At 43.0% G+C, this 19,260-nt stretch overlaps 1 protein-coding gene and 1 long non-coding RNA gene across 4 annotated transcripts in view; one reads left to right on the top strand and one right to left on the bottom strand.

Moving 5' to 3' along the window:
* LOC310763617 overlaps positions 1-14,780 on the top strand; it is a 288,221-nt gene extending 273,441 nt beyond the window's left edge. Inside the window, exon 3 of the long non-coding RNA XR_014548724.1 lies at positions 14,671-14,780. This is a non-coding gene — a long non-coding RNA (uncharacterized lncRNA). The remainder of the gene's footprint in view (positions 1-14,670) is intronic.
* The window catches only part of PCLO (piccolo presynaptic cytomatrix protein), a gene marked incomplete at its 5' end in the record, with an annotated part of 240,339 nt that overhangs the window by 181,599 nt on the left and 39,480 nt on the right, over positions 1-19,260 (bottom strand). For all 3 annotated transcript variants that reach the window (XR_014548608.1, XM_083615376.1, XM_083615377.1), the window contains one exon: positions 17,169-18,554. Coding sequence is in view for 2 of the 3 variants with exons in the window: in XM_083615376.1 (XP_083471502.1) it covers positions 17,169-18,554 (1,386 nt within the window). The remainder of the gene's footprint in view (positions 1-17,168; positions 18,555-19,260) is intronic.

The raw sequence follows: 19,260 nt of genomic DNA, 5'->3' as shown, positions 1-19,260 counted from the left end.
AAGTTGAAACCCTTTGCCTCTATCCAGAGTACCCAGCAAAGAAGGGGCTCCCTGTAGCCTTGGAAACATCCCTCTTCTGGACCGGCAGGGTGGCTTCTGTCGTTGTGATGGTTTTCATTGATGGACCAAGTACAGTGGTACCTCGGGTTAAGTACTTAATTCGTTCGGAGGTCCGTTCTTAACCTGAAACTGTTCTTAACCTGAAGCACCACTTTAGCTAATGGGGCCTCCTGCCAGTGGCGTAGCGTGGGGGGTGCAGGGGGGGCCGGCCGCACCAGGCGCAACATCTGGGGGTTAGGGTTAGGGGGCACAAATCCACGGGTTAGGGGGTGCAAATTACTTGCCTTGCCCCGGGTGGTGACAACCCACGCTACGCCACTGCCTCCTGCTGCTGCCGTGCCACCAGAGCACAATTTCTGTTCTGATTCTGAAGCAAAGTTCTTAACCCGAGGTACTATTTCTGGGTTAGCGGAGTCTGCAACCTGAAGCTTATGTAACCTGAAGCATATGTAACCAGAGGTACCACTGTACTCTGCTTTGTTCCTTAACAGCTTGCACCCAGCTGCCCTCCTAAGCTAGTCTGATTCGTTTGCATAAGCTAACCCCAGAAATTTCCACGTTTGGCACAGTTAACCAAACCTTGCTTAATTCTAACTTTTACTAAATCAAAGAATTATGGCACAAACCCACAACACATTTAGGGAGATCTACCCCCCCCCCACGGGTGGCGCTGTGGTCTAAACCACAGAGTCTAGGGCTTGTGGTTTGAATCCCCATAATGGGATGAGCTCCTGTTGTTCGGTCCCAGCTCCCGCCCACCTAGCAGTTCAAAAGCACGTCAAGTGCAAGTAGATAAATAGGTACCGCTCCGGTGGGAAGGTAAATGGCGTTTCCGTGCACTGCTCTGGTTTCTCCAGAAGCAGCTTAATCATGCTGGCCACATGCGGACAAACGCCGGCTCCCTCGGCCTATAGAGCGAGATGAGCGCCGCAACCCCAGAGTCATCCGCGACTGGACCTAATGGTCAGGGGTACCTTTACCTTTTACTCCACCCCCAACCCCCCCTCATAAAATCACCAATAGCTGCATGAGAACTGTTAGAAAGAGTATTTGTTGGATGTCCAGCCCATAGGTCTATACAAGGATATAACCAGCTTTGTTGCTACTGCTTGTGGGGGCAAATGGTACTATTCTTCAGGGAGAGCGTGTCAAGTTTAATCTCTCTGCAAAAGCTTGAGAAAAAGGCTGCTGCCCAGGAACACACATCCAGACACATGGCTGGTGTGTGTGAGACTGGCTGCTTGTTATAGTATAGTTCTGTTAGTGTATTTATTGGATCAGGGTCTTCTTGTATGATGGCTGTGGATTTTGAAAGGTTTGTTCAGAGAGAACAATAACTGAGCTACTGAGGAAGAATGGAATAATGTTCTGCCTGCTTTTTAGATTCTGCTTTTGTTCGTATGATCAGTTGTGGTGGTGTATAATGGTTTTATTGATGACGTGTTAAATGTATTATGTAAATTGTGATGTAGCTATGTTGCTGTTGCTGTTGTTTAGTTTGTAAGTAGCTCTGGGACTCATCTGAATGGAAAGCGACAATGAAATACAATCAGTCAAATCAATATTTAAACGAATACCTGACATGACAAACAACTAACAAGACAAAACATAGACAAAGCAATCAGAAAAGAAAACTCTATTGTCTTTTCTTCTTTACAATCACTTTTTTAAAAAATCATTATTTCATGTTAATTTGTTATTCCAAAAGTCTCTGAAAGGTCACTATTCCTTTTCAAAGTTCCGGGGGGGGGGTGTGTGTGTGTGTCTTCCTTCTTTAACCTCCAAAGTCCATGTAATTTACCCAGAACTGTGTCTGATGATAGAAAATGTAACACAGGGTGGCACACTTTTATCAGTCATGAGTCCTAGAACTTCAAAAGCTGACTCACTTTTTCTTTTCAAAAAAGAAAAGCATTTGATTCCAACACTAGTTCTGATGAGGTGTAGCAAATATTAGAAAATCTCACAAGATCAGGATTCAACACACATCACAAAGAGAGAGAGAAGTTTGTATATATGCACTCAAGCTTAACTTACAATTTATCCAGAGTCCATCTGAAAAGTCCAATGAGCAATGGTTGAAGCCAAGTATCCAGTTCTCCTACATCTCTACAGCAACTAATTTTCTCAATTTACTTTCCCCCAGTAAAGAAGATAATACATCTCAGCTCTAACGTGTGGTTTCTCATGAATAGTGTGTTTTAGTAACTGCTTTTCTTTCAGTAACTTCATCTCAGTTCTAACACAGGCCTTTATTAGCCCATTAGTACAGTAATAATGTCCTGGGAGAGGCCTCATTTGCAGTTTCATTCTGATTACTGACCTTTCAAGCTGCAATGTGTGAAAACATCTTACATACCCACTTGCATTAGTCAGCAGCTTACATTTCACATAAAAGTCTGGTGGTTACATTTTCCATTCTAACTCAGTTTGGCAGGCTTCAAATCCTTTGATGTGACAAGAATTGGTCATTCAATGCATAATTCTGTAATTGTTCATTAGTCCATGGTATAATATAGATAAACAGCCAGAACAAAATGGGAGAGAGTTCATCTTGGGTGATTTCAGCTCTTGACACACCAACACCTAGTGCTTCTGCTTGTTACAAATGTTACGAGTTCTTAATTTCTGATGGAAACATGTTACAGATGAAGCCAGCCTAGAAGACACAAGCTTTACCTCAACTATCCCTTTCTGTGGTTGGGATGTTTTTGGTTTGGTTTGGTCGGGTTTGCTGTTGTTTATTTTTTATTATGTATTTTATGTTGTTTTTTTTAACGTTGTGAACCACCCTGTGATCTTTGGATGAAGGGCCGTATACAAATTAATAAATAATAATAATTTACTAATTCCATGTAGACCAATCTTTCTGCAAAACCTCAAACCAAAAAACACCAGGAGGTAGGAAGAGTACTGGGGTAAAATGTAAAGAGCCAGATTGCAAAAGCAACAGTCAAACGTACTGCCCTCCCATTGGCTGAACATTCTCTGCACTATATCAGCCAGCAAAGAGAAAGAAAATGTTCTCAATATTTAACTGAATCCCACATTAAAAGGGGTGCAGATGAAGCCCCTATACAATAGTAGCACAACACTTACACAAACACACACACACACACACACACACACAGAGAGAGAGAGAGAGAGAGAGAGAGAGAGAAAGAATTCAGTTGCACTGAAGTGAAAGAACCTGAATGAATAAGTTGGGCACTAGTATTGTTCGTCCCTACACAGCAGACATGGGTAGCAGGACTTAAAATGTAATAAAAGATTTTCCTCATTTACAAAAGCACATGCAGTGTCTCTTCCTTCAGGTTGTGTTTTCTACAGATCAGTTACATTTGTTGTGAGACATTGGTGTTATATGCAGGACAGCGGGACCTTGGTTTTCCAACGTAATTCATTCTGGAAGTCCGTTCGACTTCCGAAATGATCGAAAACTGAGGATCAAAGGCCTGGCTGCAAGGTCAATGGGGAAAAAAATGAAAAATGCGCGTCAAAAGCCGTTTGACTTCCAAGGCGCGTTTGAAAAAGGAAGCATTCGCTCTCAGGTTTTCGGCATTTGGCTTCCGAAACGTTCGGCAGCCGAGATGTTAGAAAACGAAGGTTTGACTGTATAGGGTTGGGAAGAAAGGGGGGGGGAGCTTATGTTCTTTTATGTAGTGTATGCATGGGGTTTTTGTGTCAGCGTCATTTGGGTAGGTGCTCCTTCTATTCGCTTGTTATGTTTCATTGGTAGTGAGAGAGGCTGGGGGTATAAGGCCTAAGGTATTATTGAATGTCTTTGGTTGGCTACAGTGGGATTTGTTTGTGCATATGTGAGAGGTGTTGTTGTAGTTGGGTTAAAGGTAAAGGTAAAGGGACCCCTGACCATTAGGTCCAGTTGTGGCCGACTCTGGGGTTGCGGTGCTCATCTCACTTTATTGGCCAAGGGAGCCGGTGTACAGCCTCCGGGTCATGTGGCCAGCATGACTAAGCCGCTTCTGGCGAACCAGAGCAGCACACGGAAATGCCATTTACCTTCCCACCAGAGCAGTACCTATTTATCTACTTGCACTGTGTGCTTTCGAACTGCTATGTTGGCAGGAACTGGGACCGAGCAACGGGAGCTCACCCCGTCACGGGGATTCGAACCGCTGACCTTCTGATCAGCAAGTCCTAGGCTCTGTGGTTTAACCCACAGCGCCACCCGCGGCCTGCTACCCGCGTTGGGTTAAGTTAGCCATATTGAATCGTATGCTGCCGGTGGGTTCATGTTGTTTTGCTGTTGGGCTGTGCAGGTGATAAAGGAGGGTCATAATGTACCTGATTAAAACATCTTTGTGCCCCATATAGTGCAAAAACCTTCCTAAGATGGTTTAAAAATGTATAAAACAGTTAAAAAACAATTAACTAAATGAGCAACATTATAATAACATTTTAAATTATATGCCAAATGTATTGTATTATTTAATATCAACAACAGCCAGCAATTATAATATGCAAAATGTATATAAGAAAGTTGGGGGAAAGAACAACTGACCAAAAGTGAACAAGAAAGACTGTGCAGCCAAAGAAAGAGGTTGAATGTAGAGACTACTCTGGCATAAGTTTTCAGTTATCATATGGGCAGAGGAATGTGCCTAATTGTTCATCTAGTCTAGAAATGTCTATTCTACTAGCAACTGTCCTCCAGGATCTCTGCCAAAAGTCTTTAATGTCACTTGTTCATCTCCATCACCGGTTTTGAACCCAGAACCTCCTTTGTGCAAAGCAAGTGTTCTGCTGTGAGTTTTCTTCCACAGTTTCTGATTTCTCAATCACCCCAGAAGACATCAGATTAATGGGAAGTCCCCAGTGGCTGAAGCAGACTCCAAGTGGCCCTTTCAAGATGCTCAAACTATAAATAAGGATGCTAATGTTTTCTGGCAGGTTGTCTATTCCTTCAACAGCTAGGTGCCAAGCAATTCAGCAGGTGGAAACCTTCCAGAAAAGGTTCACCTGTTGAAAATCAGATTCTGGTGCAGTTGTTAAAGACAAAGGGAGCTTTGCAGGAAGAACGAGTTAAGCTAACTGTAAATGCTAGCGAAGCCACCTGCATTCATTTCACAAGCACATCTGTGGCTGTCACTGGGTGGATTAGCAAACTAAATAGAATTTTCTAAGACTTCAATAGCTATACAAGTACATAAACTCTGATAAAAGAACCTGATTGAATCATTTCAAATTTTGCTGAGGCATGCTTGCTCAGATTGCATTTTTCTGTTCCAAATCATATCAGGTTCATTGTATACCATGACAGCAGCAGCAGCAACAGCAGCTCTTTGCTGTATGTTTGAAAAGTAGAGGAAAGAATGAATAAATATTTATTCATTTCATTCTCATATGTATTCTCAACTTTCCATTCAAATAGCTTCAAGGTAAAAACAGTAAAATAATGGCTTAAAGAATAATGTATGTGAATCAGAATCTAAAATGATAACAGTAGCGCAATGCATTTCAAATGTCTTTGACTTGGTTCCTAAAAATCAGAAGGAAATTAGGCTTATTGACTTGATGAGGCAGCAGATTACAGAAATAAAAGCCCATTCCAGAAAAGATCTAACAGAGAAGATGGACCATTAGCATTGCTTCTGAGAAGGAAGCAACTTTGCTCCAACTCTCAATATAGAGGAAGGTTTAAATCTTCCCCATTGTTTCATTTTCCTTCTCTGACTCCAGAGAAATGCACACATATTGTTAAACTCACAGCTATCAATTATAGCACCCTTGCCTTTAAGCAGATCACTCCACTGTAATTTTACAACATCTTTTACTGAATTAGATATGAATTGGAGATTGGTAAATATAAAAGTTTTTCCCGTGTGACAGATTTAATCATGTGATATATATTTATTTGCTTACTTACAATATTGAAGTGTTGGATTTTATACTAATTTATCTTAGTGTTGTAATTTCTATTTATGATATAACCCCATGTTCTCTCATTTTTTGTATTGCTTAACGCACTAATGTTTCAAAAACTACTGGCTGCCAATTAGGGACCCTGAACCCTTAAAGATTGTCTCACCCCTTATATATCCAGTGGATCACTGCTTTCTGCAGGAGCCAAAGGCAGAGACCATCTCTCCAGGAGATCCTTTTGGGAATTTGACATATTTGCACATATTACTTGAGGGGCACTTATTAATCAATTCAATTAACTGATTATCGTTCAAGTTCTAAATACTAATTTTAAACAAAAGTAGGTTTTTTTTAGGATTTTCTGAAAAAAACACAGACTTTTAAAATAAATAGCTCATTACTTCATTTTTATTATTGTTTCTGATACTGATAATATTAGATAATATTACCTTGTTGTTTGTTGTGAGAAAAGTATTTCATGGTCTCTCTCTCTCTCTCTCTCTCTCTCTCTCTGTGTGTGTGTGTGTATTATATAATAATATATATATATTACACATGCCCCATAGTGGGGAAGAAGTCTTTCCCAAGAAAATTTTCCTTGGTTGACCCCACTTCCAAGCCTCCCTAATTCCATGTCTTAAACCTCTGTACGAACTCTGGAGATGGAGTCAAGTAATGCTTGAGATTTGCTGAGGATGAAATCAAGAGAGCCAATAATATGTAGAGAACTTGATATCTAATACTCAGAGACACTTGAAATGATACTGTAGTTTTGGACAGTTACTCAACAAACAGATTTCTTTTTTCTTTTTTAAAATAGTGATTACTCTGTCAAAGAGGAAGCCCTCTCCCGCAACATTAAATTGCAAGGGGGTATATGAATCCATTTTTTTATTTTGATGATGAAGTAAACCTGCCAAGACAGAGAAAAATAGAATGGAGGGAAGTTAACCACTCTCCTCATGATTCAGCAGAATCCATTAGTTTAACAAGTCTATACATAAGTGTGTGTTGACAGGTGGAAATCCTCACCACAGGTTCTGCAAATCCCTAGATCAAGAAGTTCAAAGCAGGACTGAGCATCCGCATTACCTCCATAGCACCTTTTGAGTGTTAATAGTGCTTCACATATATTATCTTTGAAAATCTGTACATTTGTAAGGAAATTCAGAATTATCAAATTATTGAAACTGCAAGACTGAGCAGCTGAAAGACAGAGAGAGGCTTGCCACAAGCTGCTACAGATATGGAAAAGATGAACTACCAGACATTTTCTAGCTAACATTCTGAGGTATTGTACCAACCTTAAATTGGATCTGCTGAAAGGTCTCTGTTTTTCCCATCGCAGCCTGAAGACTGCAGCTTTCAAAGACCACCCACAATTCCAGTGATGAAAACCAACAGCAGGCATACAAACCCAACTGTCTTTAGAGCATTCTCATTCAACCTCTGTGAGACAACTGCTACAGAAGACGCAAACTGCACATCCCACAGAAGTGCCACAAACTGTAACACAGCACAGTGACCTATATAAAAGAGGACAATAAACTAAGAATAATAATAAATATTATAATGCTTGGAATGACATGTTTAACCATCAACAGAAAGTGATTAAGCTCCATGCCATGGATTAACTTCTATCTTGTCACCTCTTCCTTGTATTCTCTCTAAACTTAAAAGGTCCCAAATGTTGCTCCACCCCCTCGATTATTTTGGTTGCCCTTCCCTGAACATTTCCAGATCCACCATATCCTTTTTGAGATATCCATGGCAACTCCGTCCTCTCCCTCTTCTAAGACAAACCCTTCCCTTGTGAAAGTAGACTCTTAAAAAGGAATCCTCAAACAAGAACTTGGGTTTGGTCGTGTTCCCACAGCACACTATGACTCTGTGAAAAGCCTGAAAACGTTTACAGTGGTACCTCTGGTTGCGATCGGGATCCATTCTGGAGGCCTGTTTGCAACATGAAAAGAGCGCAACCTGCAGCGGCGTGTCTGCGCATACGCGGGTTGCGATTCGCCGCTTCTGCGCATGACATCATTTCACACTTCTGCACATGCGCGAGCGGCGAAACCCAGAAGTAACCCTTTCCGGTACTTCCAGGTCACTATGGGACGTAACCTGAAAGAACGTAACATGAAACAGACGTAACACGAGGTATGACTGTATTCTGTATATGTGAAAAATAACATGTGTGGTTAACCTCACTTAGAATCATAGAATTATAGAGCTGGAAGGGACCCTGAGGGTCATCTAGTGCAGCGGTCGGCAAGGTTTACCGGCCGTGGGCCAGATCACTCCCACGGAGATCGTCTGTGGGTCGGACTGGCGCAGCGTGATGCCGGAAATCGCATCTGCGCATGTCTGCGGCACCAGAAATGGCTTCTGCGCATGCCCAGACGCCAAAACTCAAGCCTGCACAGAAGCATCTGGACATACGCAGACGCGATTTCCGGCACTGCTCGGCAAGTCCCTGCACCGCCCCGGTTTAGCGCAGTGCGCAGGGGACTTACCGAGTGGGCAGCTCAGTTCAGGGGCAGCTCATGGGCCGGTAAAACAGTCTTCGTGGGCTGCATCCAGCCCACGGGCCACACGTTGCCAACCCCTGATCTAGTGCAAGCCCTTGCAATGCAGGAATAGGCAGCTGTCCCATGTGGGGATGGAACCTGCACCCTTGAGGTTACTGGCACCATGCTCTTTTGAGCACCATGCTCTAACCAACATGATGATGCTAGACTGCATCTTCCATACTTCCGAACAATTGTTCTCCCAGCCATGCTCTGTTACCTTTTCTACTAAACGAATTAGAGGTTATGATCTAAGCATTTGTCATCACAGCACAGGAAGATGAACTTTCTGTTTGTGTCCCTATTGGGGGAGAGATGCTAGGTTCCCAAATATTATTCCAATTATCTTCACATTACTTTACAGTGCAGTGCAGAAGCACTGACAAACACAGAGAAAGGAATCCCTTTGTTATACAGTATTGTTTTAACAAGTGTTATATTATAATTAGATTAGATGTATATTAGATTTTCAGCACTGGAGCTCTTGGAATTGTCTCTCACTATATTCTATGTTGGTAAAGTATTATTACCATTACTTCATCTGGGCACCCCCATGAAAACAGGTGAAGGAATACACTCATCTGGTCATAAATTATCAACTGGACGGTTGAAAGAGCAATTAATGTTTCCTAAATCCTTGCTACTTTTCAATATATATATTTTTAACAACACAAACACAGAGAGCAGAACGCAACCCTTAAGAAGTAAACAGAAGGATAGAAAGACTGGCAGCATAACAAGTGGGGTGAGAAAAGAAAATGGACATATTTTCAAATTTCTGAATCAAGCTAGTCATTAGGTGCAAAAGATGAGACAACGTTCGTCAAAGAGACTGAAAGAGCTGTAAAGAAACTGGCAGGCATTTGAAAAGCTATTTATAAAGGAAAACTGGCATTGATTAGATTTGATTTAAAGGGTGTAACAATAAACACCTGTCAGCAACCAACTAAGTCATGTTTGTATGCTATCTTATGTAAACACAGTTCAGACTTGGTTCAGTGGTCCGGGTACGGGGGAGTGGGGATGCAGCATGTGAACAGATTGACTTCCTCGAAACAAGAAAGGTGCACCCCTCCCCCGAACACAACATCATGATTTCCAGGCAGAAGTCCATATATACATAATGTGAAATCCAAGGGACACTTTGACTCCAGTACTGTATATAAAAGCCATTGACAACTTTCTTACAGGGCCAATCAAAGCTTTCAGTTTCACTTGCTCTTCTCCCTCTGCAATCAGGGGAAAGAAGGGATATCACTATAGTCTAGTCTGGCATCCTAACTTGATTTTAAATAACAGAGAAAGCACAGCTAATGGGTCAATGTACCACATCCACTGCCATATGTGTGGTGTAGCAGGATCTGTTCACACCAGTATCCCTTAATCCCTCGGCCCTTGCTCACTCAACACTTGATGAACGAATATATAAATGGACTTCTCTGAAAAGTATTATGTGGTGGGTGACAGGAAATCAGTGTTTTTCTAAAACCTACAAAGGTTCTTTCTTTCACAAGAGCCATTGAGTGAATGTGTGAACAGGGCTTTAAGCACGCAACATACTCTTAAGCAGTGGTGGCTGGTACCATTTTTACTTGAAAGGACTGCAAATTTGTAAACTTGTTGTTTTCCTCACGATAGGACTTGTACAGCACTTATTTAAGAAAAAGTGTGACATTACACATGTCAGAGAGCTATTGAACACATGTAATGCGGACGCGGGTGGCGCTGTGGTCTAAACCACAGAGCCTAGGGCTTGCTGATTGGAAGGTTGGCGGTTCGAATCCCCACGACGGGGTGAGCTCCCATTGTTCGATCCCAGCTCCTGCCCACCTAGCAGTTTGAAAGCACGCCAAAAATGGCAAGGAGATGAATAGGTACCACTCTGGCAGGAAGGTAAATGGCATTTCCATGCGCTGCTCTGGTTCGCCAGAAGCGGCTTAGTCATTCTGGCCACATGACCCGGAAGCTGTCTGCAGACAAACACTGGCTCCCTCGGCCTATAGAGTGAGATGAGCACGCAACCCCAGAGTCATCCACGACTGGACCTAATGGTCAGGGGTACCTTTACTTTTTAATGCAGAGCTGGTGCGTTGAGGGGACAGGCAGGAACTGCATGCGCTCGCTCCCCTGCATGAAATAGGCCACGCAGGGTAAAGCATCTGGCCTGGCCCTTAGTTTGACCCTAAGCAGGGACGCAACAGCACTCAGTCTTCTGCTTAAACAGTAGTACAGCACTGGTTTTCTGCAGGGTATTCTTTTGACACCATTGTTCTGTCTAATTCAATAAACATGCAGCCCCCTTTGGCTTCATTAGACATAGGAATTGTCAGATTCAGCTTTATCTTCATGTCAGATTCTGTTATCATTTATCTGAAGCTGTATTTGTTTTCCATACATAGAAGATGGTCCTTCAGGCAGTCTGCATTTTAGTCAATTTGTCTGTCATTATTCATGACAATGCATATTACAGTGTTAATGAAGGCTGCATCTACACTACAGACCTAAATTGATTTAGCTGCCATAGCTTCCTTGCAAAAAAACTAAACTTCGGGGATTTACAGACCTGTGTGGAGGCTGGAGCTCTTTCAAAGAGAATTCTCTCTCATTTTCTAAAAACTTTGATTCCCCATGTGAAAATCACTTGGTTGGCTTTCCTATATATATAAAAGGATATCAACTACTTAGTGTTTGCCTATTCACAGTGAACTGTGCGCATGTAGGTAGCATACAGGCATTTTGTTCCTTCATGTATGTCAGAAGTGGCTCTCCCAGTGGACAACAGAGCAGTGCTGGCTTGCCAGATGTGGTGTCAATACCACTTAACAGATATGGGAAAACTGGGGCAGCACAGGTGAGCCACTTGTAATGCAAGTGTGGTTTAGTGGAGGCAGGGCCAGCGCACTGGGAGAAGATGCATGAAATTGCGCCTTTCCACAAAACAGGCCAGCCTATGTGTTGTGTGGGAGAGCTGTAATTGCATCTCCAATATATATTTTTCTTCTTCTAAAACCAACTGGGGAGAACAGTGGGTACTGGGCCATGATGCAGAGGGAGGGGTAACGCTTCCATACTGTGCCCAGTCTCCAATATGAAATACATCCACACAAACACTCTGCTAGTTGGAGAAGGAAAAGCATAAAGTCTTGCATGCTTTCCCTTCTGTGACCGGTAACAGTGGTGGCGTTTTAAGATGATTCGCACTGTAGAATCAGCATAGAGAAAAGGTAGAAGTCATGATCCCAATACATTTCCCTCTACTGGTCTGCTTTTAAGGACAAGGAGAATATGCTTGGAATTCCAGTCCCATATCTGACAAATTATGTGCAGTTTGGCTCTTAGCTGTGTGTTTGCAAGGGCTCTGATGAAGATAAAGGGATTCTTGTTGAACAGAAATTCTCCTCCCTTCGATATTGGGGCCAGCAGCAAAAAATTCTTTTCATGGTATAAGAGTGCTTACATCTTTGAGATCAGGTCTCAGTTTAACTATTTTCACTGATTCCAAAGAGGAATTTGAACCAGGAAATCTTTTAAATTCTGTAATCCTTTTTTCTGATTTATTTCTTTAAACATGCCTTATACATTCAGTTTATCCTTTCCTTTGGCACAATAACTAGATTAATTCCAAACAAATAGCTGCATTAAAAAGACACACACAGTGCCAGGAACTAAACAAAACTAAAACAGAAGACCAGCATATGGTGCACTGAGTCCTGACCTAAAAAGACTAGAGAATACAACAGCCACATCCAACTCAACCTTTAAAATTTGATTAATGATTACCATAACTTTCTTTTTTACTAGAAAGCAATGTACTTCAATACTATATTTGAGGGTTGTTTTCGTTTGTTTTTTTAAAAAGAAAAACCCTGCGAGTTGATCAATAGGGGACGTGGGTGGCACTGTGGTCTAAACCACTGAGCCTAAGGCTTGCCGAACGGAAGGTCGGCGGTTCGAATCCCCGCAACGGGGTGAGCTCCCATTGCTTGGTCCCAGCTCCTGCCAACCTAGCAGCTCAAGCACGTCAAAAAGTGCAAGTAGATAAATAGGTATTGCTCCAGCGAGAAAGTAAATGGTGTTTCCGTGCGCTGCTCTGGTTTCACCAGAAGTGGCTTAGCCATGCTGGCCACATGACCTGGAAAAACTGTCTGCGGACAAACGTCGGCTCCCTCGGCCAGTAAAGTGAGATGAGCGCTGCAACCCCAGAGTTGTTCGCAACTGGACTTAACTGTCAGGTGTCCTTTACCTTCAAGCCCAATAATACTTCAATAACACTTCAAGCCCGTAACAACTGGATGTCTTTAGGAAAACCTTACCCCACACACAACAATAAGAACAGTGTTCCCCAGACAGATGGCGGAGCTACACAGACAATTCCAAAGACTATATTTCTTATGTAACAGTGCCAGAACAAAATGGTGTTAATAATATTTTTCTTCCAAGTCAAAAGTCCAAGATTCCCTTCTTTCAAATACACTCATCATTTGCCGATCTGAGATCTCAAAGCAGATCTCAGATGGGCAAATAACTCCTATACACAATGAGACAAGTCTGCCCGTACCAAATTAGCTGCCTCTCCCTTCAAAATTCGAGGAGGTGATGAGTTGCCCAAAGCAACCAAGCCAGCTTCACAGCTGAGCACCAAGTCTCGATGTCCCTTTTCCAAGTCCACTACACCACTATAACGATTTCACAAGGCAAACAAGGCAGCCCACTGTGACTTTGCCATCCGCCTTTCCAAGTCAGAACAAAGACAACTTCCTTTCATTTGGCTTGACTGTAATCCAAGTGGCCCTGTGACACAGGTCACTGAAATTCACATTAGTTTTGGACTAAACTGTGTTTTCACTCTGAGGAGAGCACATTTTCTCATTTGAAAGTTAAATTTCTGAAAGTGAACAGCCAGTTCCTAATTGCTAAATAAGTATCACGCTTGCACAAGAATGCGCCTCTCAAAACAGTTCATATAACATCAGAGAATCATAGGATTGTAAAGCTGGAAGGAAACCTCTGCAATGCAGGAATCTCTACTAAAACATCCATGGCAGATGGGATACAGGCTGCTCACTGTTTACACGGGGGTTATGTTCTGAGGCACCGCGCGAGTCAGAAAAATCACATATAATAGAAACCCATTGAAAAAGCCTGCAAACATCCTGCTTCACCCCCATTCCGCCCTTTCAGTGATGTTTGAGGAACATCTTTATGATGTTTCCAGGTCACTTCTGGGTTCAGCACAATGCACAGATACTTGGTCACACAAAAACTGGACGCGTGTAAGTGGGGGGCTGCCTGCAAATAAAAATCAGATTGTTTTTAATAAATCATAGATAAGGAGATGAACAATTGTACTGATTACTTGTTTTTTAATTATTAGTCCCCCCACCCCAATGTTTTTGCTGTTCTCATTTTACCTGTAAGCCGCCCTGAATAAGGCAGGGTTTAAATAAATATGTAATCATAAATATGTGATCATGATAGCCTCACCGACTCCACTCCAGCTTCTTCTGTGGCCTAAAGGCAGCAGCATGAACCCAGCAGCTAACAGCAGTGCCAGCTCAACTTACGTCAGTTATGACTTGGGTTCTTTACTTGCACTGGAAGCCTGCGGAAGGGTCCCCTGCTGCCTTGTCACAAGTGGGGGACGTGGTGTCTGAACAAAAACCTGCCTTTAAAAAATAGTAATAATGAAACCCACAACAGATTTCAAATTTGGTTCTTGAGATTGCATCCTTTTAAACTAATCATTGATGCCTCTGGATCATGCCCTGCACTACATCCATGGTCTGTGGGGCATTTTGTTAGCTAGGTTTTGTTTTAAGGAATAAAACATCTCCTCACCAACCCCGTCACAGGCAAGTTAGATTTTTCCTATCCCTGTAATCTACCGACAGTTAGATTTCCCCTTTAGTTTTTATTGTGCAATTTCCCCCTAATATGATTCTTATCATTCTTATGATTCTTATCGAAGACAGAGGTCCTGTGGCTGGGACGGGACGATATGGGATTGGGGGGGCAACTCCCATCTCTTGCGGGGGCGCAGTTAGTGCCAGCACCGTCCGTTAAGAGTTTGGGTGTAATCTTCGACACCTCCCTTTCCATGGAGGCGCAGATTGCAGCTATAACAAAGGCGGCATTTTTCCATCTCCGCCAAGCTAAGCAGTTGGCTCCTTACCTCTCTCGCCCTGACCTAGCCACTGTGATCCACGCGACGGTCACCTCCAGACTGGATTATTGTAACTCGCTCTACGTGGGGCTGCCCTTAAGACTGACCCAGAAACTCCAGCGGGTGCAGAATGCTGCAGCGAGACTCCTTACGGGGTCTTCGCTGCGAGATCACATTCATCCGGTGCTATATCAACTGCACTGGCTCCCGGTGGAGTACAGGATCAGGTTTAAGGTGCTGGTTTTAACCTTTAAAGCCCTATACGGCCTTGGACCCTCGTACCTACGGGACCGCCTCTCCTGGTATGCCCCACAGAGAAACTTACGGTCTTCAAATAAAAATATCTTGAAGGTCCCAGGCCACAGAGAAGTTAGGCTGGCCTCAACTAGAGCCAGGGCTTTTTCGGCTGTGGCTCCGACCTGGTGGAACACTCTGTCACAAGAGACTAGGGCCCTGCAGGACTTGACATCTTTCCGCAGGGCCTGCAAGACAGAGCTGTTCCGCCAGGCCTTTGGCCAGGGCACAGCCTGACTCCCTCCCTCGGAAATCTTCGCGGAGCTCTGGCCCAATAGTGGCCAGTGGCTTGAATTTAATTAATTTTATAATGAATGATTTTAGAGTGTTGTTTTGTGTTGTACTTTTGTATTGTTTTATTGTTGTTAGCCGCCCTGAGCCCAGCTTCGGCTGGGGAGGGCGGGATATAAATAAAATTTATTATTATTATTATTATTATCATCATCACGGTCATCAGCAACAACAGCCGCAACTAGAATGCATGTTCAAACATCTTCCCAGCAGGGAACCCAACCCTCCAAACCCCAAACTGAAATTAATCAATTTATAAACCAAACGAAGTCAATATTCTTTAGGTCTCCATTGGCATCACTGCACAAAATGGTCACTGCTGCGGAGCTTCATTTGTGAGCATCTGCAGATCCTGCGTTTTCTCCTTCCACGTGTACTAAAAATAGAACTACCTTCACTGCAAGTCCACAGGATGGCTAATTAAGGAGTTAGTAAACAGTGCTTCTCCCCGCTGGGCGAATCATTGGGTAAGAACATTGGCTAAAATTCATGATAATCCATCAGAGTACATATGACCCTATGGGCCTTTGAAATCTATAAATTCTCATTTATTAAATCGTCAGCTGTTTACTTTTTAGACAACCTGGCATTAAGGTAAATATAAATCAGATGGCTGGGTTAATCAGAAACCAAAACCTTATTTTCTATGGAAGCCATTAAACAATAGGCTCTGAGCTGACATGTAAATCAACATTTGTGTTTTACATCAGCTCAGAATCTTTTTCTGTTTCTCTTCATAGAGGTTGTTTCAAGCTGAAAAGATTCCCGGCCTGCTACAAATGGACAATGACATCTCAGTGGTGAGAATAACACATCTTTGTTCTCTCTCATGTGCCAGCCTTAGGCTTACGGAAGGATGTGCAGAAGAAGACAGCTGATGTTCCTGTTTCTTTGCTTCCAGGTAATGGGTACAGTGGCTCTAAACTAGCTGATAAAAGAAAGGGTACATGCTCTACTGTTTAAGGCATAGTATCTTCTAACTCAGAGCTCACACACTTCTGTGGCAAAGTCTTTGGGTGTTTCACAAACCATCCCAAACCATATGTAATCAAAGATCAACCAACGTTCTGCAAAACAAATCTCACAAGACTTAAATTAAACATATTCAGCTACTCAATGGTCAACCCAAACCAGGACAATAACAAATCCAAAGAGATCAAACCAGAATTAGCAGAAGAAAAACAGGATAATGCAAGACTAAAAGGAGACTTTCAAATTGGCTTCTACCAATAGTAGATGCAAAGCTGCCAGTCATATTTAGCTTCAAAATCTAGGAAAGATGTATCGAATTTATTCTTAAAAAACAAAAACAAAAAACTTCCTAGGTTGGAAGCAGGAAGTTCATTTTACAAGACGGTATTTTGCTTACCATCTACAACATTTCCCAAACACAAAAAGTAAGATGCAAAATGCAAGAAGGGGGAAAACACAGGAAGCTGTTCTACATGTCACTTTTTCAAGCACTATGCTGAAATTGGAAAGACATCAGACAAGTAAGTAAATAAACTGCAGGCATCCGTCACCCAGTCTTGTGGTAAGTGAATCTAAAGCAAACACTCTTGCCATCCCAGCCTGGCAGAAATATCCACAGAGCAAATTACAGAAGATAATATAGTCCCTAAGCGTAGCCTTTTTCTCCTCTGCATTTACACATTTGAAGCTGTTCAAACTTCACAGTGAAAACGCATATAGATATTAAAAACTTTATAAAAAAAAATCAAACACACAAAAAGAATGGCTAGCAAGCCCATATACTTACAGTGCAATGGTATGCATGCCTACTTGGAAACATTCTACACTGAACTGAATGGCGCTTACTCCCAGGAAGACTGATCAAATGTTCTTCTGTATTCAAGGCTTACAAAACAGTGGTTCACAAAAATATTAATGCAAAATAAAATGTTGCCTACCTCAGTTATGTGCGGCATTGGGTTAAATCCACAGAGATTGCACACGACGTTATGGCATTCAGTACATGTATTATAGTTGGGAGGATCCTTAGAACCAACATTTAGCTCAGTTTTACAGAGAGGACAAGAAGACGCTGGCTGCGAAGGAGGCTTCGTTTTTGGTGCCTCGGCACTTTGCTTAGCTTCAACAGCTGGAGGCTTGATGTCTTTGGCAGGCAAAGCCTTCTTCCCAGCGTCTGTTTCCTTAACAGTGGAGCCGCCCTCAGCTTTCGGTGGCTCTGGTTTTTCTGCCACAGGAGGCCTTGTTTCTTTCTTCACAGGTGTTGCTTTGGGAGATGGCTGGGGTTGACGGGTATCTTTTTGTGGGGCAGGAGGCTGTGCTGCAGCAGGTGGTTGCTTTGAGGGGGACCCAGATGGAGGACCCTGTGGTTGAGCTCCTGGCTGGCCTGCTGTAGAGATTAAATTGGAAGCCTGGCTGAAAATTGAAGCACCAAATCCAAAGAGCTTCCCGGTGACTCTTTCTTGAGGGGTTGTTGGCTGAGGTTTGGGAGCATCTGTGATGCCTCCTATGTTAAGACTGAATAATCTAGATTGCTCTGGGGCTTTGGGAGGTTGCTGAGCTTGTGGCTGCGCCTGGGTGGGTTTGGGCCCCGTGGTGCCTTGTTGCCCTTTGGGAGCCTGCTTGGCGTCTGGCTTAGGAGCCGCCTGGGGTTGCCTTTTCTTAGGGTCTTCTTTCACCTCACCTGGTTCGCCTACCTTCTGAGCCTTAGAATCCAACCCAGGTTGAGGCTGAGGAACAAGTTTGGGATCCGACTTCTGACGAGACACTTGAGACGAAGTCTTGGAATCTGGAGGAGCAGCTTTATCTACAGACGGAGGTGTGTCTTGAGATGATTTAGCAGGCTCTGATCTCTGAGTCTGTGCCACTTTCTGTTGAGCGAGTGCAGCTTTCGGGCCGGGTGATTCTTGTTTGGTATCTGATGGTGGTGTAGGCACAGTATCGCTTGTGGGTTTCTGAGTACTAGCTTGCTTCTGTTTGTCTTCAACCAATGGCTGCTTGGCCTGGTCAGATTTGGGGGCCGGTTCTGTTGGCTGAGTTTCAGCAGGGGGAAGTTTTGGTTTTGCAGGAGGAGAACTGGGCACGGTTGGCTGCTTTATTTGTGTTGGTGGCTTTTTGTGTTCAGGTGACTGGGTAACATCAGGTTTTAGAGGAACATCTTTCTTCTGTGTCGATTGCTGTGGCTGGGAAACTGGTTTGCTTGCTGCAGTTGGAGCAGGCATCTTTTGCTTGGGTGCAGAGGGCTGTGGTCCAGGGCCAGGACCTGGAGCCAAATCGCCGCCTAAAGCTCTCTGCATCTGGCAGTTTAAACAAAGCCATTCTTTAATCTGTGAAAGAATGAAAAAAGATTAAATAGCCAGATAGAATCACATCACAAATTTTCCTGTTCACATGTTTTAAAGGGGAGAGTAGCCCAGCTGATCACATCCATATTCTCCTTTTAAAGTTTACAGATTACTTTAGCATGGACACTGGTACCAGAGCCTACAATAAACCCAGATGCCAACTTTGCTGCAACATACACCCAGACAACATCATCACTGGACCCAACAACATCAAACATACCATCCCAGGCCTATTCAATTACCCATCTTCTAACATTGTGCATGCCATCAAATGCCAGCAGTGCCCTTCAGCTCTCTATATTGGACAAACAGGCCAAACCCTACGCCAAAGGATAAATGGACATAAATCTGACATCAGGAATCACAAGACAGAGAAACCAGTAGGAGAACACTTCAATCTCCAGGATACTCAATACAGGATCTCAGAGCAGCTGTCTTATTACAAAAGAATTTCAGAAACAGACTTGAAAGACAAGTTGCTGAATTATAACTTATCACTAAACTGAAAACTATGGAGAGACCTGGTCTTAATAGAGATATTAGATTCCTGTCTCATTACATACTATCCATTGCTTTTTCCTGTAGGACTAATTGCAGTCATTAACAGCTGTCAATAGGTTTACCATACCCATTGAGTCAATCACCCATCTCCTACTATCCTCCTGAGAAAAACTCCACCCCACCCTCC

Source organism: Podarcis filfolensis (genome assembly GCF_964270895.1).
Source record: "Podarcis filfolensis genome assembly, chromosome: 5".
Classification (NCBI taxonomy): Eukaryota; Metazoa; Chordata; class Lepidosauria; order Squamata; family Lacertidae; genus Podarcis; species Podarcis filfolensis.
This window is presented reverse-complemented; position numbering and strand designations above follow the sequence as displayed.